This window comes from Eucalyptus grandis, chromosome 2 (assembly GCF_016545825.1).
Source record: "Eucalyptus grandis isolate ANBG69807.140 chromosome 2, ASM1654582v1, whole genome shotgun sequence".
Classification (NCBI taxonomy): domain Eukaryota; kingdom Viridiplantae; phylum Streptophyta; class Magnoliopsida; order Myrtales; family Myrtaceae; genus Eucalyptus; species Eucalyptus grandis.
Window position 1 is genome coordinate 9,476,046 of NC_052613.1, and position 19,300 is coordinate 9,495,345.

Sequence of the window (19,300 nt, forward strand, 5' to 3'; positions counted from 1 at the left end):
GGGCGTGTATCAGGATCAACCCTCGCTTGTCACCACATTCGGACAAGAGGGTCGCCACCATCTTGGCGTGGGCTTGGGTCGAGCTCGGCGAATCGGGCTGCTGTCGAGATTGCGCGAGGAGGGAAGCGACGGAAGACGCATTGGCTTCGTGGGTGCCGCCGTGATTGAGAGCGCAAGAGGTCCAGAGCCGTCTTCTTGAGCTGAACTTGGAGAGCCCACGTTGAAAGTGGCGAAACGAGATCATGCGCTACACGATTTCAGCGCGCAGCGCTCTTGAGTCGGAATATGCAATGTATTTTATGTCCTTGTACTTTTGTTTTCATCGGCCTAAGTTGTCGATTCCATGTGAAGCATTACAGTTTTAAGGGATCATAAAATTAAAGAAAGAGATGTTTGCCGAGATCAAGATGGACGCATAAGCACAAATGCTGGATAAAAACTCCATGAAGCGTATTGGTTTTCAATGGATCCATGAGCAGTCGAATAATCAATGTGTAAGCGCAACGGAGAAACTGAATTCTTAAGAATGAAAGGAAAACAAGAGAGAAAGGTAGGAGTAGGAGAACAAGAAATGGAAAATTAAAATTGATGAGAAGCAAAATTAAGGCGACACAAATGCGGTCTATGCAGCTATGTGAGAAGTTCTCAAACTTCTGGCCTGGACATCTAAAGTTGAGTGGAAGCAGAACAGGAAAAGGCAAATGGCGCAGCATCCAATTTGAAGAACACATTGCCCAATTCAGATAGCCACTAGAACCGAGGCTTTGAATCGATTGTGAAACTCAAGTTTTGTCCTCCTACTACACACTGCAAAATTGCTAGAGAAGGGCTCGCTGCATCAATGCCGGCTGCTGCTGCTGCTTCTTCTTATAGAACTGTTGGTTCCACCTCCCCAATGCTTTGAAAACCAATCCTCAATCCTTGCTGGACGCGCCCGGTGAGCTTTTGGGTGTCGGCGATCACCGAGGAGGCACACGCAGAGAAGGTTAGAGCTTGGGACGCAGCCACGACCGGCGGGGCTCTTCGGACCGAGTAGCACCTGGTGGTGACAGCGGAGGCGATCGAGCTTGGAGGCAAGCAGCGGACTTTTGGGTGTCCACGCTCACCGAAGAGGCCAAGGCAGAGATGGTCGGGACCCAACCACGATCGGCGGGGTTCTTGGGAGTGAATGGCTCTTGACGGCAACGGCAGAGGTGGCCAAGCTAGGAGGCGACCGGCAGAGGTGGCCAAGCTCGAAGGCGACCGGCTGGATTTTGAGCGTACGCGATCGTCAAAGAGGCCGAGGCAGAAATGGTCAAAGCTTGGGACCCAAACACGACTGGCGAGGCTCTTCTGAGCGAGTGGTTCCTGGCGACGATGGCGGAGGCGGCCGAGCTCGGAGGCGACCAGCGGGCTTTTTGGGTGTCCGCGCTCACCTTAGAGGCCGAGGCAAAGATGGTTAGAGTTCGGGACCCAGCCACGACCGGAAGAGTTCTTCGGAGCGAGTGGTTCCCGACGGCGACGGTAGAGGCGACCAACCTTGGAGGCAACTGGCGAACTTTTGGTCGAGAGAGATGAGGTTGCAGGTTTCATGTAGAAAAATGCAGAACAAAAAATTTTGAAAGAGAACGCGAGGGGAAGGGGAAGGGACGGCTTGCGTGCAAATAGGAGAAAAGGACGCAGTCATTAATGAAGAGAGAGAAGGACGCGGCAAAAATTTGGCTAAAAGAAAAGGCGGGACCCGGCTCCACGTGGCGACACGTGTCGCATCCTGATTGGGCGGGGCGCACGGTGACGTGGAGCGCCGGGCGCACCTAATATTTTCTCTGAGTCTTCTTGCATTTTCTTGCATGCATGTTACTAGAAGTTTCTCCAACGTACGAGAATCTTCAACTTTGGACAAATTGTTGCCGCCATTTTTTCTTTCTCCATTAAGTCTGGTGTAGTTTAAATCTTTCCAAAAATGGATCATTCTTTTAACAGCAACCTAACCACTGGCATTGGGTGTTGAATCATTGCTAACCCATTTCGCCGACCGAAACCGGCGAAAATGTTAATGGATTGTTCTTCAACAGAACAGCATCATCTGATATATTATCCGTTTGGTCTGACTTCTCCATGTTGTCTCCACGGTTTTGTATTTCCTTTAGTGTATCCAATACCTCTTCCATGGATGGCCTCATGTCGTGGACTTCTTCCAAGCACCGGAACCCCAACTCTGCCACCGCAGTAATCATTTCTCTAGTCCTATTGACTGTATCAAACCCAAGATTTTGATCTACAAGCTCGTGCAACGCATCGCTTTGGATCTTGTTAATGGCCAGGGCGGATAGATTTATCTCGTGGTGACTCCTCATGATATCAACGGCTGGCAAGGAAGATATGAGCTCCATTAACACTACTCCAAAGCTATATACATCGCTCTTCTCAGTCAACTGGTAGCATTGGTGGTACTCTGGATCGACATAACCTGGTGTCCCTTGAGGAGCAGTTGAAACATGAGTGGCATTCAATGGGAAGAGGCGCGACAAACCGAAATCCGCAACCTTGACAGTGAAATTCTCGTCCAGCAGGATATTGTTGGTCTTCACATCTCGATGGATAACATCAGATGCGTGGAGATACACCAATGCGTTTGCAGTTTCTATGGCTATTTTCAAACGGGTGGACCATGGGGGCGAGCTGGGTTTAGCTAAATCGCCATGAATATGATCAGCCACTGTGCCGTTTGGCACATATTCATACACAAGCAGGAGTCTACGGCTGTGCCGGGAGGTGTAGCCATACAGTGAGACTAGATTTGGGTGGTGTAAGCAAGCAAGTATTTCGACTTCATTCATGAACTGCTCAACTCTTTTGTAGTTGCTTTCATACAATCTCTTGACTGCAACTACACGCCCATCTTGAAGTTTGCCTGCAAAACTTGTTAAGGTTATGGCAAAATCATTGATGACGGGTTCACTAACTATGGACAGCTTTAGTGTTGCTATTACCTTTGAAAACAGTGCCAAAGCCTCCATCACCAAGTTCCGCTGCTGGATCGAAATTGTTTGTAGCATTCTTAAGTTCGTTGTAGTCAAAGATGGGCAATCCATGGTAGACACTGCCCTTCTCAAAATCTGTCCTGGAGGAGTAAATTGAGGAGGTGCTTCTTGAGGCAAAGGATGACTGCTTATATTTTTTTCTTTGGCGAGATCGATAGATGAAGATAATAATTGCTATGATTGCAATTCCGCCTGCTGTTCCACCTGCTGAAGCAAAACCTGATTTTAGGGAGAGAGAGCACATCATTAGAAATATTGATTCCATTGAGCAATGATGCAAGCTTACTGTAAAAAATTCGGAACGAATTGCAGAGGAGAATGTAGAGAAGTGGAGGAGAGTCTCGAAATATTTACCTACTACTAGTTTCCGTCCTTTATTTGATTCTCCTGAGACAGTAGTCATCAAAAGTGAAAAATTTGTCAACGAAGTGCAAACAGGTCATTTAAAAGTGTCTAGGAGAAATAAAGATCAGAGCACATCATGAGGTTATAGCTCATTCAGTTTCAAGAAAGAAAAAATGCCATGATCAAGTGAAAAGATTACAAATTCACCAGTTTGGCTCAATCCTCCTATTGAACTTTTCACGGATCAATTAGTGGCATGTTACCAGAAGAAATTGGAAACACATGAAAATGGATATATGGCTGATTGACTAACGAGTATGGACATTAGCTAAAGTCCTGAATTTCTAGAGTTATCAGGGGATGAACAGGAAGACAGGAAAATGAAATTTCTTGCTGGTATAAAAGTAGCAATCACCCTGCAATATGATCAACAATGTGGTATCAGATGCGGAGATAGATAAAACTTTCTGTGCCACTAATTGAATCGGCAGTATGCTTCTAGACATGTCTCAAAACTTTCGGCTTCTAAGCAGAACTATCATTCTGCTGATAAAAAGAAGTGGGCAGCTCATGTTCAGGCAAGAACTTTCAAGCTTCTTGAATCATGAACACCCAATTAATAACTTGTAATTTGTTGCAGAAAGAAACACAAACATTTCCATTACTCTTTCTTTCAATTCCTCCAGGTTCGCGAACATCAAAATCTACGAGGTTCCAATAAGTTATCTTGGAACCCAGGAGATCAGAGAGTTTCATTTGCAGCAGTAAACAAGTCTAGAATCTAAGCTAAGGCGAAGAAATTGAATAAGTTCAAGGACATTATCCACAGCACGTAGAAACGAAAGATCAAGCAGAACATTGGACCCGAAAAACTCAGTCAAGAAAAAAAAAAACCAAATCACCCATAAATTTACCATCATTGCAGGTTTGAGAATGAGGGCCATCTTGGCAAAAACAAACGAAATTATTGTTCTCGAATCCACACCGTCCCTCACTTTCCTCACAGTCGCTGCAATCAATTGCGGTCCAGTTCAAAAGGAACCCCATCTCCATAATCTTACGGTAATCCATAGTCGCCAAGCTAGTGGTATTTGCATTAACATGAACAGGTACACTAACTGGAGAACTGCAGGAGTGGATGGCAAAATGCACATCCGGGTCTTGCAATGCTTCCTTGGGGAAAAGAGCAAAATAATAGTTGGCGTAGTTGCTAGCACAGCTCACTGGATATGCAAAATTTTGCGGCAGCGGCGAGGTGCAATTATAATAGAAGAAGAAATCGGCATTAGTGGAACTCAGATTGAAAGGCGTCCTTTCGAAGCTGATATTATGCGGCGGAGCACGACAGGTGTCATTGTACACGAGGGCATCAACCACGAGGATAGAATGGTTCACATGGAAGATTTCGTTAATGAAGAACTCACCCTCTGGGAAATTCAGGACAGGGTATTTCTCTACACAGGTAATCTCAAAATTCGGATAGCCACAATAGGACTCTTGCTCCCCCGAAATCCAAAAAGGGTAGCTGATATTGAGGCCGTCTCCGCAGTTCTAAGGTGCGCAGGCCTCATACTTCGCATCATTCGCTACAGCCTGATAGACTATGCTGGCAAGGACGACGACAAGGACCAAGCAACGACAACAAGCTCCGCAGATGAAGCTTTGGAGATTCATTTGGGACTGGAAGGAGGCAGAGAGGATTGCAGAAACAGGCAGAGAGGGTGTGGAAAGCAATTTGCAGAAAAGTCAAAATGGGGTTGGTCTGAACTAGTCCTAGAACTCCAGGCTGGTTCATCGACTTTGAAGAGAGGAATACCGAACGGAGACGGAAAGTAACTCCGGGCGCGCATTAGTCAAACGCCCCATGGATTACGCGGGGCAAATTTTTTTTACCCCTGAAAAAAAAAAAAAAATCCTTAAGAGGAGCGAACCAGGAAATTTCCTAGTCAAAGGGACTTAGGTTGGAGGACCACCAACGTTTTTTCCGAAATGTTGACTTTGATGATCTTACCTAATCATTAAGAACATATCCTAACTAAGCAATGCAACTTAATTATTGGTTGTTGATCTTTTTATTATTTTTTTATTTTTTTTTAAATTTTCTGATACCAAATTTTAGCTGGCGCGAATGAAAAATTAATCACATTTCCCTGGATTCTTATCTCACGTCGAAGTTCCCACAACCCTACGCATAGCTTAAGACCCAACTAAGCCTTGGAATTAGTCAATGGATGTTGACTTCGATGATCCTATAGTCTAAATTGTAGGCCCAAATCCACATCAATGGGCCCATTTTTGGGCTCCCTTTCATGGGCCTGAATCAAGAGTCAAATCGGGGCTAAAAGGAAGTCCAATCTAAATCGCATTCCTCAGGAGCTCCTCCTCCGTTGACCATTGACAATTCAAGATTGGGACGTGTTTGGCTCGCAACGGACCTTCGTGACTAGTCAGCGAAAACGACTCTCTTTCTCTCTCGCGAAGAATTGCTGGTCAAGCAGTAGCTAAGTTGAAATTTCCTCTTGCTTTGCGCCACCAAAGAGAAAAACGAAAGAAAAGTCTTAATTCTTATCGTATGCTATTCTTAGATGGAGGAAGATGAAACAAAGAGTAGCGCCGTTGAAGTTCCAACAAAAGAAACAAGCGGATCACATTCGGTTGAATTGGATTTTTCTCTGGACAAATTCTCAGGTCCATTGGCGGATCACATATGATCTCTGTGGAACCAATCTAAACTAACTCCGCAGCAGCTCAAGGTTTAGTGATTCCGTGCATAATCTACGTGGTCTATAATAGAATCTCATGTGCCGATATAAACTAGAACCCACCAAATGGAGTTGAGAATAATCACCTGGGAATGCTACCAGAAGAACATACCAGGTTCATTGCAGGTACGAGTGCAGGGTTTGTCGCGGCAATAACAAGTGAAACTAGATGGTGAATAAAAAAAGTTGCTCCCGCAAAAGCCGCCAGAAGAGGCGCACGCTGAGCACTCAGGTTGGTCACTGTACTGAACCTCGAACCCTCGTTTCAGAGCTTCTGCAAGCTGATATTGCCTCTTCCAAGCTCATCGAGCGCACTCTGAAGAACAGGAACCTTGATGCTCGTGAGGCAGCTGGTGAGGTTAACCGGGAGCGGTCTGTCCAAGAAGATGTTATCCATGAAGAAAGCCGACTTCCTGAAGTCATAATGGAAGCACTCGAACTCATTGCTTATGTTCTTTGACGTGGCCAAACATCCGTAGAAGATGCTGAGGTTCCTAACGGCTGGGGTCATATGGAAGAGAGTGGAATCCATCATGCTAGTATTCCTAAACTCGCCCAAGCACGAAACGTCCATCAAATCCATCCTTGCGATTGTCATCATACGAAGATGTTGATCTATCTTGAGGACTCGATACGTCTGCTCTTGGTACTCAAAGATGGGGTATTCGTCCTCATGGCACTCGACCCTGAATTCTGGAAGCCCACAGAATTGGGGTCAGCCACCTCCCCAGAAAGGATAAGTAATATTTGTGACGGTTCCGCAATTAAAAGAGTGGTGGCATTCGGTATAGTGGACATCATCGTCTCCCTCACATAAAAGAACTTGTGGGATGATGACGCCAACGAGGATGAAGACAAGGATGGAGCGTGAAGGGAAGGAGAGAAGGGGAGTGGCTGCTAGGGGTGATCGGTTCTCAGTTCGGTCTGGTTCCACCTTGGAACCGAGAACTGGACTAGGAGCACCGGTTCCCAAAATTGCGAACCGTGGACCGGACTGTTTGGTCCTAGGACCAGAACCGGACCGGACCATCGGTTCCGATCTGGTCGGTTCGGTCCAACAAAATTGGCTCTACTTTTGCACTAAAGAGTGACCGCTCCGATCAATCAATCCATTCGGTTCTCGGGCGATTCAACAAAACTAATCTCACATGTTTCCATGTGTAAAATATTCAAACTTCATTTGTGTGATTCACACTTCATGTGTTTCACACTCAACTTAAACCATGAAGGCCATGAACAATTTGGCTAAAGGTTGTGCTTGACTTAGATTTTATAAACAATTGAGTAAAAGATGAAACTAACAAGGAGATTTTTTCTATAAATAAAAGAGTAACAAAAAGAGTTTTAATGGTCTTTTGGCCAGGTAAGAAGTTGCTACCTCAAATTGCAACTTTGATTACAATAAGTTATCATATTTATATATTTTATTAATTATATGTATATAAATTATATATAAAAAGTTTGGTTTGGTCCGGTCGGTCGGTTCCCACCTTGAACCGGGAACCGGATCGACCGGCCACCGGTTCCAAGATTAGGAGCCGGGAACCAAACCGCCGACCGTGGGAACCGCCCAAAACCAATTGGTTCGGTCTGGTTTGGCCAATTCCCCGTCTGGCTGGTTCCCGTTGCACACCCCTAGTGGTTGTGTCACCCATTTGAGTAAGTTCATGCTCTTATGGGTGGAGAATAAATTGTGGAACGAGGGTTTAGAGTTCAGAGGGGCAAGCTGAGTATGGAGAAATTTTTTTTTTGCTTTCACTTTCTTCAGACTCAAGTGTGAGAGACGGACATCATTAATTCCTCAGTATAATATAGAAAACTGTTCTGACCGTCGACTTTGTCCGAGACAAGTTTCAGTCTTCTGATATTTCATGGAGGAGGGAAATCAAAGAAAGTGATGGCTATCGAACGTTGAAATTGGGTCTGGGGTTGGAAGTGATGAGGAAGACAGAGGAAACATGCGAAGCAATTTCCTCCGGAGTTCTTCCTGTGTAGTTGAATTGTAAAGTGAAACCTTTTTTAAGGTTCCGACTGTGGAAAAAGTCTAGCCCATTTGAGGGGTCAAGAGTTCATGTCGTGTAAAGTAAAGAACAAGTCAAACCTAAATTTTAGGTGAATTGACTATCAGCTAAATGCATTCCGATTTAAATTACTGGTCCATGATGTGAAATATTACACTAAAATCAGAGCATCTTCGCTCATCGTATTTAAACCGTTGGATCTTGTGGGTTTGCAGATACAGACCTAATGATCCAACAGTTAAGGCAAGGAAGGTTGTTGAGAATGGGGTGATAAAGTTTTAGGACTTGGGAGTCTAAATTTTGACATGATTATGTCATAGCGAGAATGCGATTACTGCACTTCATCATATCAGAGAGAAGGGCATGCCCAGCCAAATGAGATTGTCACGCTTTAAAGGGCATGAGCAGGTCGTTTTTCCAAATAACAGTCAAACCCAGCAATCCCTCCCATGGAAGAACATTAACTGATTGAAATCCACAAGTTAGGGGAGAGTAAGCATGCATACCCTATTGGCCACAAGTCGTTGAATAGACTCCATCAGGGCAAAAACAATTGAATTCTTGCCCTGTCCAGCCATACCCGCATCTTCCCCCTGATTTGTTGCAATTTTCACACTGCGATGTGTCAGCAATCCAGGTGATCTCGAAACCTTCGTTCAGGACCTTACTAAGAACAGCCCTATGGTTGCCACCCTCCGAATGTGGTGGTAGTAGACCTAGAGCTTCTCTTGAAATTGGGACAAGGACACTGAATATGCATTGCTTGTGTAGCGTTTCTGCAAGGTCTACATTGGGAGCAAAGTAGTGAAAACTAAACGGGGGACAAAAGAATGGATAAGGACGAGGGATCGGCAATGGGACACAACCGAAGAATAAGGTGGAATTGAGGTCACTAGAAGTGTAGTTGAAAAGATTCAAGTCTAAAGTGGTGTCAACATGGGTTCTAAGACATATATCTTCCGATATATCCGTCCTCAGCACCTCAAGGATCTTCGCACTCCTGTTCACGTGGATCACCAGATATTTCAGGGATGCCATGGACAGGGTTAGGCTATCTCCATCACAGTGGAGCTCGTAGCCTGGATATCCACAGTAACTTGGTTGCTCGTTACACCTGAAAGGATAGCCGATTTGTTGCTCTCCACAATCAAAAGGAGCGCACTCTCGGAATGGCGGGAATTCACCAGAAGCTGACACCAAGAAGTGAATATGGAGGGAGATGAGGAAGAGCAAGGAGAGAGAGGAGCATGACATGGTAAGATCCATCCGAAGGGAGATGGTGTTGGAGCAAAAGAAGGAAGGTACTACATGTAAAGGAAAGAGGGTGCAGAGGATCAGACTAATGCTGCTTTTTGAATGAATGACTTGACCGAATGCACTAACAAGAACCTCCCGACTTAATGTCTCGAAAGACCAAGACTTTGGCGCAGTGAGACAAAAGCTGACAAGAAAAGAAGGAAAACAAGGCCCGTGGAAACAAAGCCAAGTAGCTTGAGCTGCTGGCTAATTGTAAATTTGACTTGGGACGACTTGGACTAGTATTCCCATTTTACCATTCCTACCCGCAGCCCCTGACTAATCAAGGAGCTTTGCCAATCTCCTTCACGATTCACTTTGAGGAAACTCCAATAAGAACCTCAAGAACGTCGTTTGCAGTGTTCTAGACAGAAGCAGGGCCATCACCTGGACTGGAGAACAGAAGGGATCGGAGCCTCAGAACTGAGGCAGCTAAACTTCATCTGGACGATTTCTCTGAACTTTGCTTAGTTATGTTTTCTGAACTGATTTGACTGGTGATATCGTCAGCCCAAACTGCAACTTGGGTAAAATCAGTAGGTCAAAAGGGCTGACTCCTCGGCCAAGCCGAATCAGGCCCATCTCTTGTGATTTACAATGATGACGACCTACAGTGGATCTTTAGTTTGGAAGCAATAGCTTGCCATCTTTTTCACGACAGAAATTGCTCAGGCCTTAAGTTGAAAATAAGACTTGAGCTGCGGCAGTCAGTATAGTGGACGTCGTCTCCCTCGCATAAAATAAGAGTGGCTGCGTCACCCATTTAAGTTTATGCCTCATGGATGGGGAATACCATGTGGAATGAGGGTTTGGAGTCTAGAGGGGTAAGCTTAGGATGGAGAAATTCTTTTTTTATTTACTTACTTTCTCCAGACTGAAGTGTGAAAGAGATGGATGTGGTTAATTCCTCAGTAAAATAGAGGAAGCTATTCTGAGCGTGGATTTTGACTGACATCAGTTTCAGTCTTATGATATTTTGTGACGGAGGGAAATAAAAAGAATGGCTATTGAACATTGAAACTGGGTATGGGGGTGAAAGTGATGAGAAGACAGTGGCCAGGAAACATGCGAAGCAATTTCTTCCACAGTTCTTCCTATGTAGTCGAAATTGAGAAGTGCAACCTTTTTTCAAGGTTCTCATTGTGGAAAAAGTCTAGCCCATTTGAGGGGTCAAGAGTTCATGTTGTGGAAAGTAAAAAACAAGTCAAACCTAAATTTTAGGTTGATTGACTTATGAGCTAACACGTTCCGATTTAAATTACTTGCCATGATGTGAGATTTTACAGTAAACTTAAAGCATCTTCGCTTGTCGCATTTAAACCGTCGGATCTCGTGGGTTTGCAGATACGGACCTCATGATCCAACAATTAAGGCGAGGAAGGTTTTTGAGAATGGGGTGATAAAGTTACAGGACTTGAAGTCTAAATTGCAATACAATCATGCATGTCATAGCGAGGATGACTTCACTTCATTTGAGGAAATGATATGCCCGGCAATTCTTCTCATTGAACAACTTATAGCTAAGTGAAAACCACATGTTAGATGAGAGTAAGCATACATACTTGAAGGGATGATTGCTGGTACCGGCGGTATTGAAGGGACACTTGCCAGTATTGGCGTTCTGTGGCAGGTTGCCGGATAGGCTGCATTAGGGCAAAAACAATTGAATTCATTCCTTGTCCAGTCATACCGGCATATTCCCCCTGATATAACACAATATTCGCACAGCGATGCCGAAGGTGGTGGTAAACCTATAGGTTCACTTTTTGAAATCGGGACATGAACAATGGAACTGCATGTCTTGGGCGGTGGGTTTGATAGGTTTACACTGAGAACAAAGTAGTCAAATTGAGAATCAGGGCAAGAGAACCAATGATAAGATGGAAGGGTTGGCCATGAGTCGCAATTGTAGATTAAGGTGGAATTGAGGTTATTGGAAGTGTAGTTGAAGAGATTCAAGTCTAAAGTGGTTTCCTTATATGTTTCAAGACATATACTGTCTGATAAATCTGACCTCACCACCACAAGGATCTGCGTGCTCCTATCCATGTGGATCACTTGATATTTCTGGGACACCATGGACAGAATTGGGTTAAATCCGTCACAATCAAGCTCGTAGCCCGGATACCCAAAGTATCTCGGTTGCTCTACACGCCTGAAAGGATCGCTGATTCGTATATTATTACAAACAGAAGGAGTGCATTCTAAGAATGGCTGGAAGGAGCCGGAAGCTCGCACGGGGAAGGGAATTTGGAGGGAGATGAAGAAGAGCAAGGAGAGAGAGGAACATGGTGTGGTAAGATCCATCCGAAGGGAGATGGTGTTGGAGCAAAACAAGGAGGGGTACATATGAAGGGACGTGGAGGGGGGAAATGAAAAAATATGGCTATCGAACGTTAACATTGGGTCTAGCGGAACGGAACATGCAAAGCAATTCTTTTACTAAAAAAAAACATGCAAAGCAATTTTCTCCGGATTTCTCCCCATGTTGTTATAATCGAAAGGTGAAAACTTTCTTCTAGGTTTTCACTGAAAAAGTCTAGCCCTTTGAGGGGTCAAGAGTTCGTGTCATGAGAAGTAAAGAACAAGTCAAACTTAAATTTTTCATTACTTGACTCATTGGCTAACGTCCGATTTAAAATACTTGTCCGATTTAAAATACTTGTCCATGACGTGAAATTTTACGTTAAGGTCGGAGCATCTTCGTCCACTGTATTTAAACCGTTGAATCTAGTGGGTTCGCATATACCAACCTAATGATCCAACAGTTGAGGCAAGGAAGGTTGTTAAGAATGAGCTGATAAAGTTTTAGGACTTGGGAGTCTAAATTGTAACATGATCATGCTGTAGCGAGGATGAAATGACTGCACTTCATTAAATAATAGAGGGAAGGGCGTGCCCAGCAAAATGAGATTGTCAGGCTTTTAGGGGCATGAGCGGGTCTTTTTCCAAATAACAAGCAAACCCAGCGATCCCTCCCATGGAAGAACATTAGCTAATTGAGAACCACACATTCTCAAGTTGTTGAATGGACTCCGTCAGGGCAAAAACAATTGAATTTTTGCCTTGTCCAGCCATACCCGCATCTTCTTCCCGATTTATTGGAGTTTTCACACCATGATGCATTGACAATCCAGGTGATCTCAAAGCCTTTCTTTAGGACCTCACTAATAGCACCCCTATCATCCTTGCCCGCCCAAGGTGATGGTAGAGCTTAAGCTGCGCTTTTTGAAATCGGGACACAAACATTGTAACTGCATGACTTAGGTAGTGGGTTTGCAAGGTCCAAACCGAAATAAAAGTCGCTACATTGAGAACCAGGACAAGAAAACTGATAAAGTAGAGGGGTCGACCATGAGTCGCAATGGAGTATGGTGAAATTGAGGTCACTGGAAGTGTAGTTGAAGAGATTCAAGTCTAAAGTGGTTTCATTATATGTTTGACGACAAATGTCTTCCCATAAATCCATCCTTGCCATCTCAAGGATCTGTGCGCTCATATTCATGTGGATTACCCGATATTCCAGGGACTCCATGGACAGGGTCAGGTAATGTTTGTCACGGCCGAGCTCGTATCCTGGATATCCACAGTAACTTTGTTGCTCTTTATGCCTGAAAGGATAGCTGATTTTTTTACCTCCGCAATTAGAAGGAGCGTACTCGTGGAACCGCTTGAAGTAGCCGGAAGCTGGTACAGGGAAGTGAATATGGAGGGAGATGATGAAGAAGAGCAAGGAGAGAGAGGAACACAACATGGTAAGATCCATCTGGAGGGAGATGGTGTTGGAGCAAAAAAGGGGGGTACATATAAAGGAAGAGGCTGCAGAGGATAAAGAATAATGCTGCTTTCGGGAACGGCTTGAACCCAGTGCACTAACGAGAATCACTTGATCTGGCCTCCTGAAGACCAATACTTTGGCGTAGGGAGACAAAAGCTGAGAAGAAAAGAAGGAGGACAAGGCACGTGGAAACAGAGCCAAGTAGCTTGAGCTGCTGGCTAATTGTGAACTTAATTTGAGGAGGACTTGGAATAGTATTCCCCATTTCCCAATTCCTACGCGCAGGCACAGCCCCAATTAATCAACGAGCTTTGCCAATCTCGTAGACAATTCAATCGAGGACAATTCAATAAGGACCTCAAGAACATAGTTAGCAGCGTTCTAGACAGATGCAGGGCCATCGCCTAGACTAGAAAAAGAAGGAAATTGGAGCCTCAGAACTGAGACAGCTAAACAATTATGTGGACGAGTTTCTCTTAAGCTTTGCCTAGTCATCTTTTTTGAACAGATTTGACTGATGATATCGACGCATCATCAGCCCAAAGAAACAATCTAGTTAACATCAGTCGATCCCAAAGGCCCATGATTCCTCTGCCAAGCCGAATCGGGCCCATATCTCGTGATTTATGATGACGACGACCCACATTGGATCTTTAGCTAGGAAGCAATAGGCTTGCCATCTTTTTCATGGCAGAAATTTACTTAGGTCCATAAGTAGCTTAGGTCTCAATTATTGAAAACATGACTTCTGCTATTAGAACTCGAAGATAGGGAGTTCGTCCTTATAGCAATCAACCTTGCACAGAATTGGGGTTGGCCGCCTCCCCAAAAAGTATAAGGTATATTTGCGACGATTCCACAATTAAAAGAGCGGTGGCAGTGAGTATAGTGGACATTATCATCTCCCTCGCATAAAAGACTTATGGAACGTTGAGGCCGACGAGGACGATGACTAGGATGGAGTGTGAAGTGGAGAACAGAAGGAGAGTGGCTGCGTCACCCATTTGAGCAAGTTCATGTTCAGAGGGGCAAGCTGAGGATGGAGAAATTCTTATTTTATTCAATTGCTTCGGACTGAAGAGTGAAAGATATGGATGTGGTTAATTCCTCTTCAGAATAATAGAGGAAGCTATTCTGATTGTGGGCTTTGATCGATATCAGTTTCAGTCTTCTGATATATCTTGAAGGAGGGAAATAAAAAAGATGGCTGTCGAACATTCAAACTGGAAAGTGAAGAGGAAGATGTGGCCCGGAGACATGCAAAGCAATTTCCTCTGGATTTCTTCCCATGTTGTTGAAATCGAAAGGCGAAATTTTTGTTTGGGTCTTCAATGTGAAAAAGTCTAGCCCATTTAAGGGGTCAAGAGTTCATGTATGTGAGAAGTAAAGAACAAGTAAAACCTATTTTAGGTTAATTGACTTATCGACTAATACATTCTGATTTAAATTACCTTTTCTTGATGTGAAATTTCACGGTAAATTCAGAGCATCCTCGCTCATTGTATTTAAACTGTTGGATCTTGAGGGTATGCAGATACCGACCTAATGATCCAACCGTTAAGATCGTTGAGAATGGGGTGATAAAGTTTTAAGACTTGGACTCTAAATTGTATCATGACCATGTCATAGTGAAGATGAGATGGCTGCACTTCATTATATTAGAGGGAAGGGCATGCCCAGCAAAATGAGATTGTCAGGCTTTTAGAGGCATGAGCGGGTCGTTTCCCAATTAACAAGCAAAGGAAATAGTACGCGCGGCAATCTAATCCCCCTCATGGAACAACTTGAGCTCATTAAAAACCACAAATTAGCAACCGTGACTTTAGCATACATACCTGAAGGTCCGGGGCACGTCGTTGGACAGGCTTTGTCACGGCAAAAACAATTGAATTCTTGTCCCGTCCAGCCATACCCGCATCTTCCCCCTGATTTAGTGCAATTTTCGCACAGAAATGTGTTGGCAATCCAAGTGATCTCAAAGCCCTTTTTCAGGATATCTCTAATAATAGTAGCACGACTAATATTAGCACCATTGCTGTCCTTCGCCTTCGGTGTTGGTGGTGGACTTGGAGCTTCAATTTGTAAAATTGGGACGAAGACACTGAAGTTGCATCGCTCGTGTGGCAACTTTTCAAGGTCCGCATCGAGAGCAAAGTAGCCATGTCCAGACGCGGGACAAGAGAACCGATAAGGTGAATGGGTTGACAATGAGTTGCAATTGTAGAATAAGGTAGAATTAAGGTAACTGGAAGTGTAGTTGAAGAGACTAAGGTTTAAGGTGGTGTCGACATGTGTTCCAAGACATATATCTTTTGATAAATCCATCCTCGCCACCTCAAGGATCTGCTTGCCCCTATCCATGTGGATCACCTGATATTCCAGGGACTTCATGGACAGAATGGTTAGGTTATCTCTATCACAGTCAAGCTCGTAGCCTGGATACCCACAGTAACTTGGTTGCCTAACATGCCTGAAAGGATAGCTGATTTCTTGATCTCCACAAACAAAAGAAGCGCACTCTCGGAACTGTTGGAATTCGCCGGAAGTTGGCACCAAGTAGTGAATATGGAGGGAGAAGATGAACAAGGATAGAGAGAAGCACGACAAGGTAAGATCCATTCGAAGGGAGATGGTGTTGGAGCAAAACAAGGGGAAGGGTAAATGTAAAGGAAGAGGATGCAGAGGAATAAGAACAATGCTGCTTTGAGAATGATTTGAACCCACTGCACCAATGAGAGCCACTTGATTTGGCCTCCCGAAGGACCATGACTTTGGCGCATTGAGACAAAAGCTGAGAAGAAAATAAGAAGCACAAGGCGCGTGGAAACAAAGCCAAGTAGCTTGAGCTGCTGGCTAGTTGCAGACTTGACTTAAGGACGACTTGGACTATTGTTACCCATTTTACAATTCGTACACGCGGCCCTCAACTAGTGAACGAGCTTGGCCAATCTCCTTGACAATTCAATCGAGGACACTTCAATAAGGACCTCGAGAACATAGTTAGCAGCGTTCCAGACAGATGCAGGGCCATCGCCTAGACTAGAAAAAAGAAGGGATTGCACTCTCAATTTTGCCTAGGGGTGAGCCATAAAGACCGCCCAGACCGGAACCGCCTGGTTCTGGGCGGTTTCCAGAGGGGCTGGTCCGGTTCCCGGTTCTAAGAATGGTTATTTCTTAAAAATATTCAGAGAACAGCAACCCTTCATGCTCGTTCTTCTCTAGGCTCTCACGCCTCTTTCCCTCTCTATATGGCGGAGGACAGCGTCGTCCAACGTCTGGAGGAGGAGGGCCTTCTCGACGAGCTCGGTGTGGTGGGAGTCGAGTCGAGGAGAGCGACGAGGATGGAGTTGGAGCTTATCTGACCCCCATGGAGTTGCGGGGGGCCGGTGGGGCAATGCGGAGGAGATAGGAGGGGGGAGACACCACAGACGCGAGGATCCATGAGGGCTCGAGAGCGAGCTCGGAGCGAATTGGAGGTGTCCTCATCGTCTCTCTAAAATGGAGGACTCGTCACGGTGGTTTTTGGGGAAGGAGGAGGGGAAGTGGGTTTTGCGCGGAGAAGAGAGAAAGATGGAGATGGTACAGGAGGGACTGAGTCACGATGACTTAGAGAGAGAGAGAGAGAGAGAGAGAGAGAGAGGAGATGGAGTGAATAAAAGTAAATGTCTTTGATGTGATAGAGACTTGTTAGTAAGTAAAATAAATGTCATAGAGAGACATCAGACAGCTGGGATTGGAAGTGACGACCACGCTGTGCTCTTTTTCCTTTTTTGGCAGACGCCACTCTCTTCTTTAAAATTTGACCGCTTCCATGGACCGGACCGGACCGGTATGGTCCGGTTCCGATTTTAGGATCAATCAGTTTAGTCCCCAGTCCCCAATTTTGGGGACCGGTCCTCTTTATCCAGTTTCTGGTTCCACATATGGGATTGGAACCAATCATCTCTAATTTTATTTAGTCATCTTTTCTGAACTGATTTGACACATAATATTGACATATCATCAGCCCAAACTGCAAAATAAGTAAACTCAGTAGATTGAAAAGGGCCTCAACTCCTCACTTGAGCCGATCTAGGGCCATCTCTTGTGATCTACAATGATGATCCACATTGGGATCTTTAGCTATAGGAAGTAATAAGCAAAGGTTGCCATCTTTTTCTTGACAGAGATTGCTAAGGCCCATTAATCGCTCAAGTCTCAAGCAATGAAAATAAAAACTCTTTCTAGGCATCAATTCCTCGGGAGGAAAATGATTATAATCAAAGCAATAATAACCAAGAAAAACATTAAAAAGGTATTTTTCTAAAAGAAACCACCGCCTTGTAATGATAGACCATAATCCAAGTTGTGAGAATGATACTAAAGTAACAGTTTTGTTTGTCTATGAATCCATATTAAATATATATTCATTAATTTAAGCTTTCATATAGGACCTGTTGCACGGGATACACTAGTATGTGTAATTACCATTCAAATTTTGAAAAGTATTGATTAAGAAATTGACGAACCTAAGTATATAATTTTCTAATTCTAAAAGCTGCTGAAACATCGAAGTATGCCAGAAATCAGATCACGCGCAACTAAGAAGTGACAAGCATCGAAAAAGGCAATCATGGCGATTGGCAAACAAGATGCAAAACCAATTATGAAGAAAGAGAGGAAACGGACAGACACAAACTTCAATCTTACCTTTGCAAAACGAGCCGTCCGTGTGATTTGACCCGTCCTCGCAGAAGCACAGCAACTGCTCATTCTGGTTGAACGCGCACCGCCCGCCGGAGTGCTCGCACGCGCCGCACTCCCTCACCGCCGCCCAGTCAAGCGCGAACCCCTCGCTCATCGCCCCAGCGAGCTCGTCCCCCCCGTTCGCCGCCGTCACCTCCGTCCGCTTCACCGCCGCCACCACTGCATCCTCGCAGCCCCACGCCTTACGAATCGCCGCCGCCTCATCGGGGCTCATGTCCACCAACACGTACGACTGATTATCACCAGATCGCAAGCAATCGATGGCCCTGGCGGGGTTGGGCGCCAACGGAGGAGTGCTGCAGTTAAAGAAGAAGGTGAGATTGACATCGGCGGAGTTGTAACCGAGCGGGAGCGAGTTGATCGTGAGGTTATGGCTGGCCCTGGGGCATATCCGGTCGGCGACGTCGATGTCGACGAGAGTCAGGGTTTCTTCGACGTAGTTGATTTCGGCGACGAAGTAGGTGTCGCCCGGAAGAGAGATGGTCGGGGGATTATCGACATCCGGGCAACTGATTCTGAGGTGTGGGTAGCCGCAGTATACGGGGGCGTCGCTGACGGTCGAGAATGGATACTTGATGGAGATGTTGCCGCATTGAGACTGCGATTCGCAAATGGTTGGGAAAGCGGAGTGGACGCCATGGAAGCTCAGCAAGAAGAAGAAGAAGAAGAAGACGAGGGAGAGAGAAGGGGACAGAATGCAGAGAAGGTGGTGGCGGCTTGGCATTTGCTTTGTTCTTTTCTTGGTGAGGAAGAAGATAATCGTCTGGCAATTTAGAATGGACCGCCCATAACTATATAGTAATGCGTTCAAAGTCTTACATTGGGACCGAAGGCTGCACAATTTTATTTTATTTTCTGGTCAAAGGCTACACAAATTTGACTTTGATATATTTTTTGCGGGCAACGTTCGGGTAATCCTACGTGGAAATTTTCTAACACGTTAATAATGATTTGCTGTGGTCATAAGTTAGTGCCAAAAAATAATGTAAAAGTACTCTAGCGTGTAAAATTTTACGTGTCGGTCTTTACAAGTACTTTGTATGCAGTCTCATGGTTGGCTTAATTAAGTAAGAAGTTGGAAACTTCACTAGACCATAACTTTTTCTATTTCATCTATCATTCTAATATCCATTTTTCTTTTAAAAGAAAGGAATGATTTAGAGCTTAATACACATTTTCATAAAATTATTATAATTTTTCTAATTAAGTCTTTTTTTTTTTGTCAATTCAATTCTAAAGCATTTTGTATTTGTGTCAATTTAGTTTATCCAATCAATTTTGACTAGTTGGCGCTAATGTAGACACCAATCATCTAGCCACACACACACA

The 19,300-nt window shown here is 44.6% G+C and overlaps 1 protein-coding gene across 1 annotated transcript; it reads right to left on the reverse strand.

Annotated features, from left to right (window-relative positions):
• Positions 1-1,808: 1,808 nt before the first annotated feature.
• Positions 1,809-18,745, reverse strand: LOC104421788 (LEAF RUST 10 DISEASE-RESISTANCE LOCUS RECEPTOR-LIKE PROTEIN KINASE-like 1.2). The gene is given in 5 exon segments (XM_039307791.1): positions 1,809-2,012; positions 2,014-2,893; positions 2,973-3,242; positions 3,378-3,410; positions 17,915-18,745. Coding segments are annotated over 5 exon segments (2,010 nt in total). The 5' UTR covers positions 18,696-18,745; the 3' UTR covers positions 1,809-1,966.
• Positions 18,746-19,300: the final 555 nt, after the last annotated feature.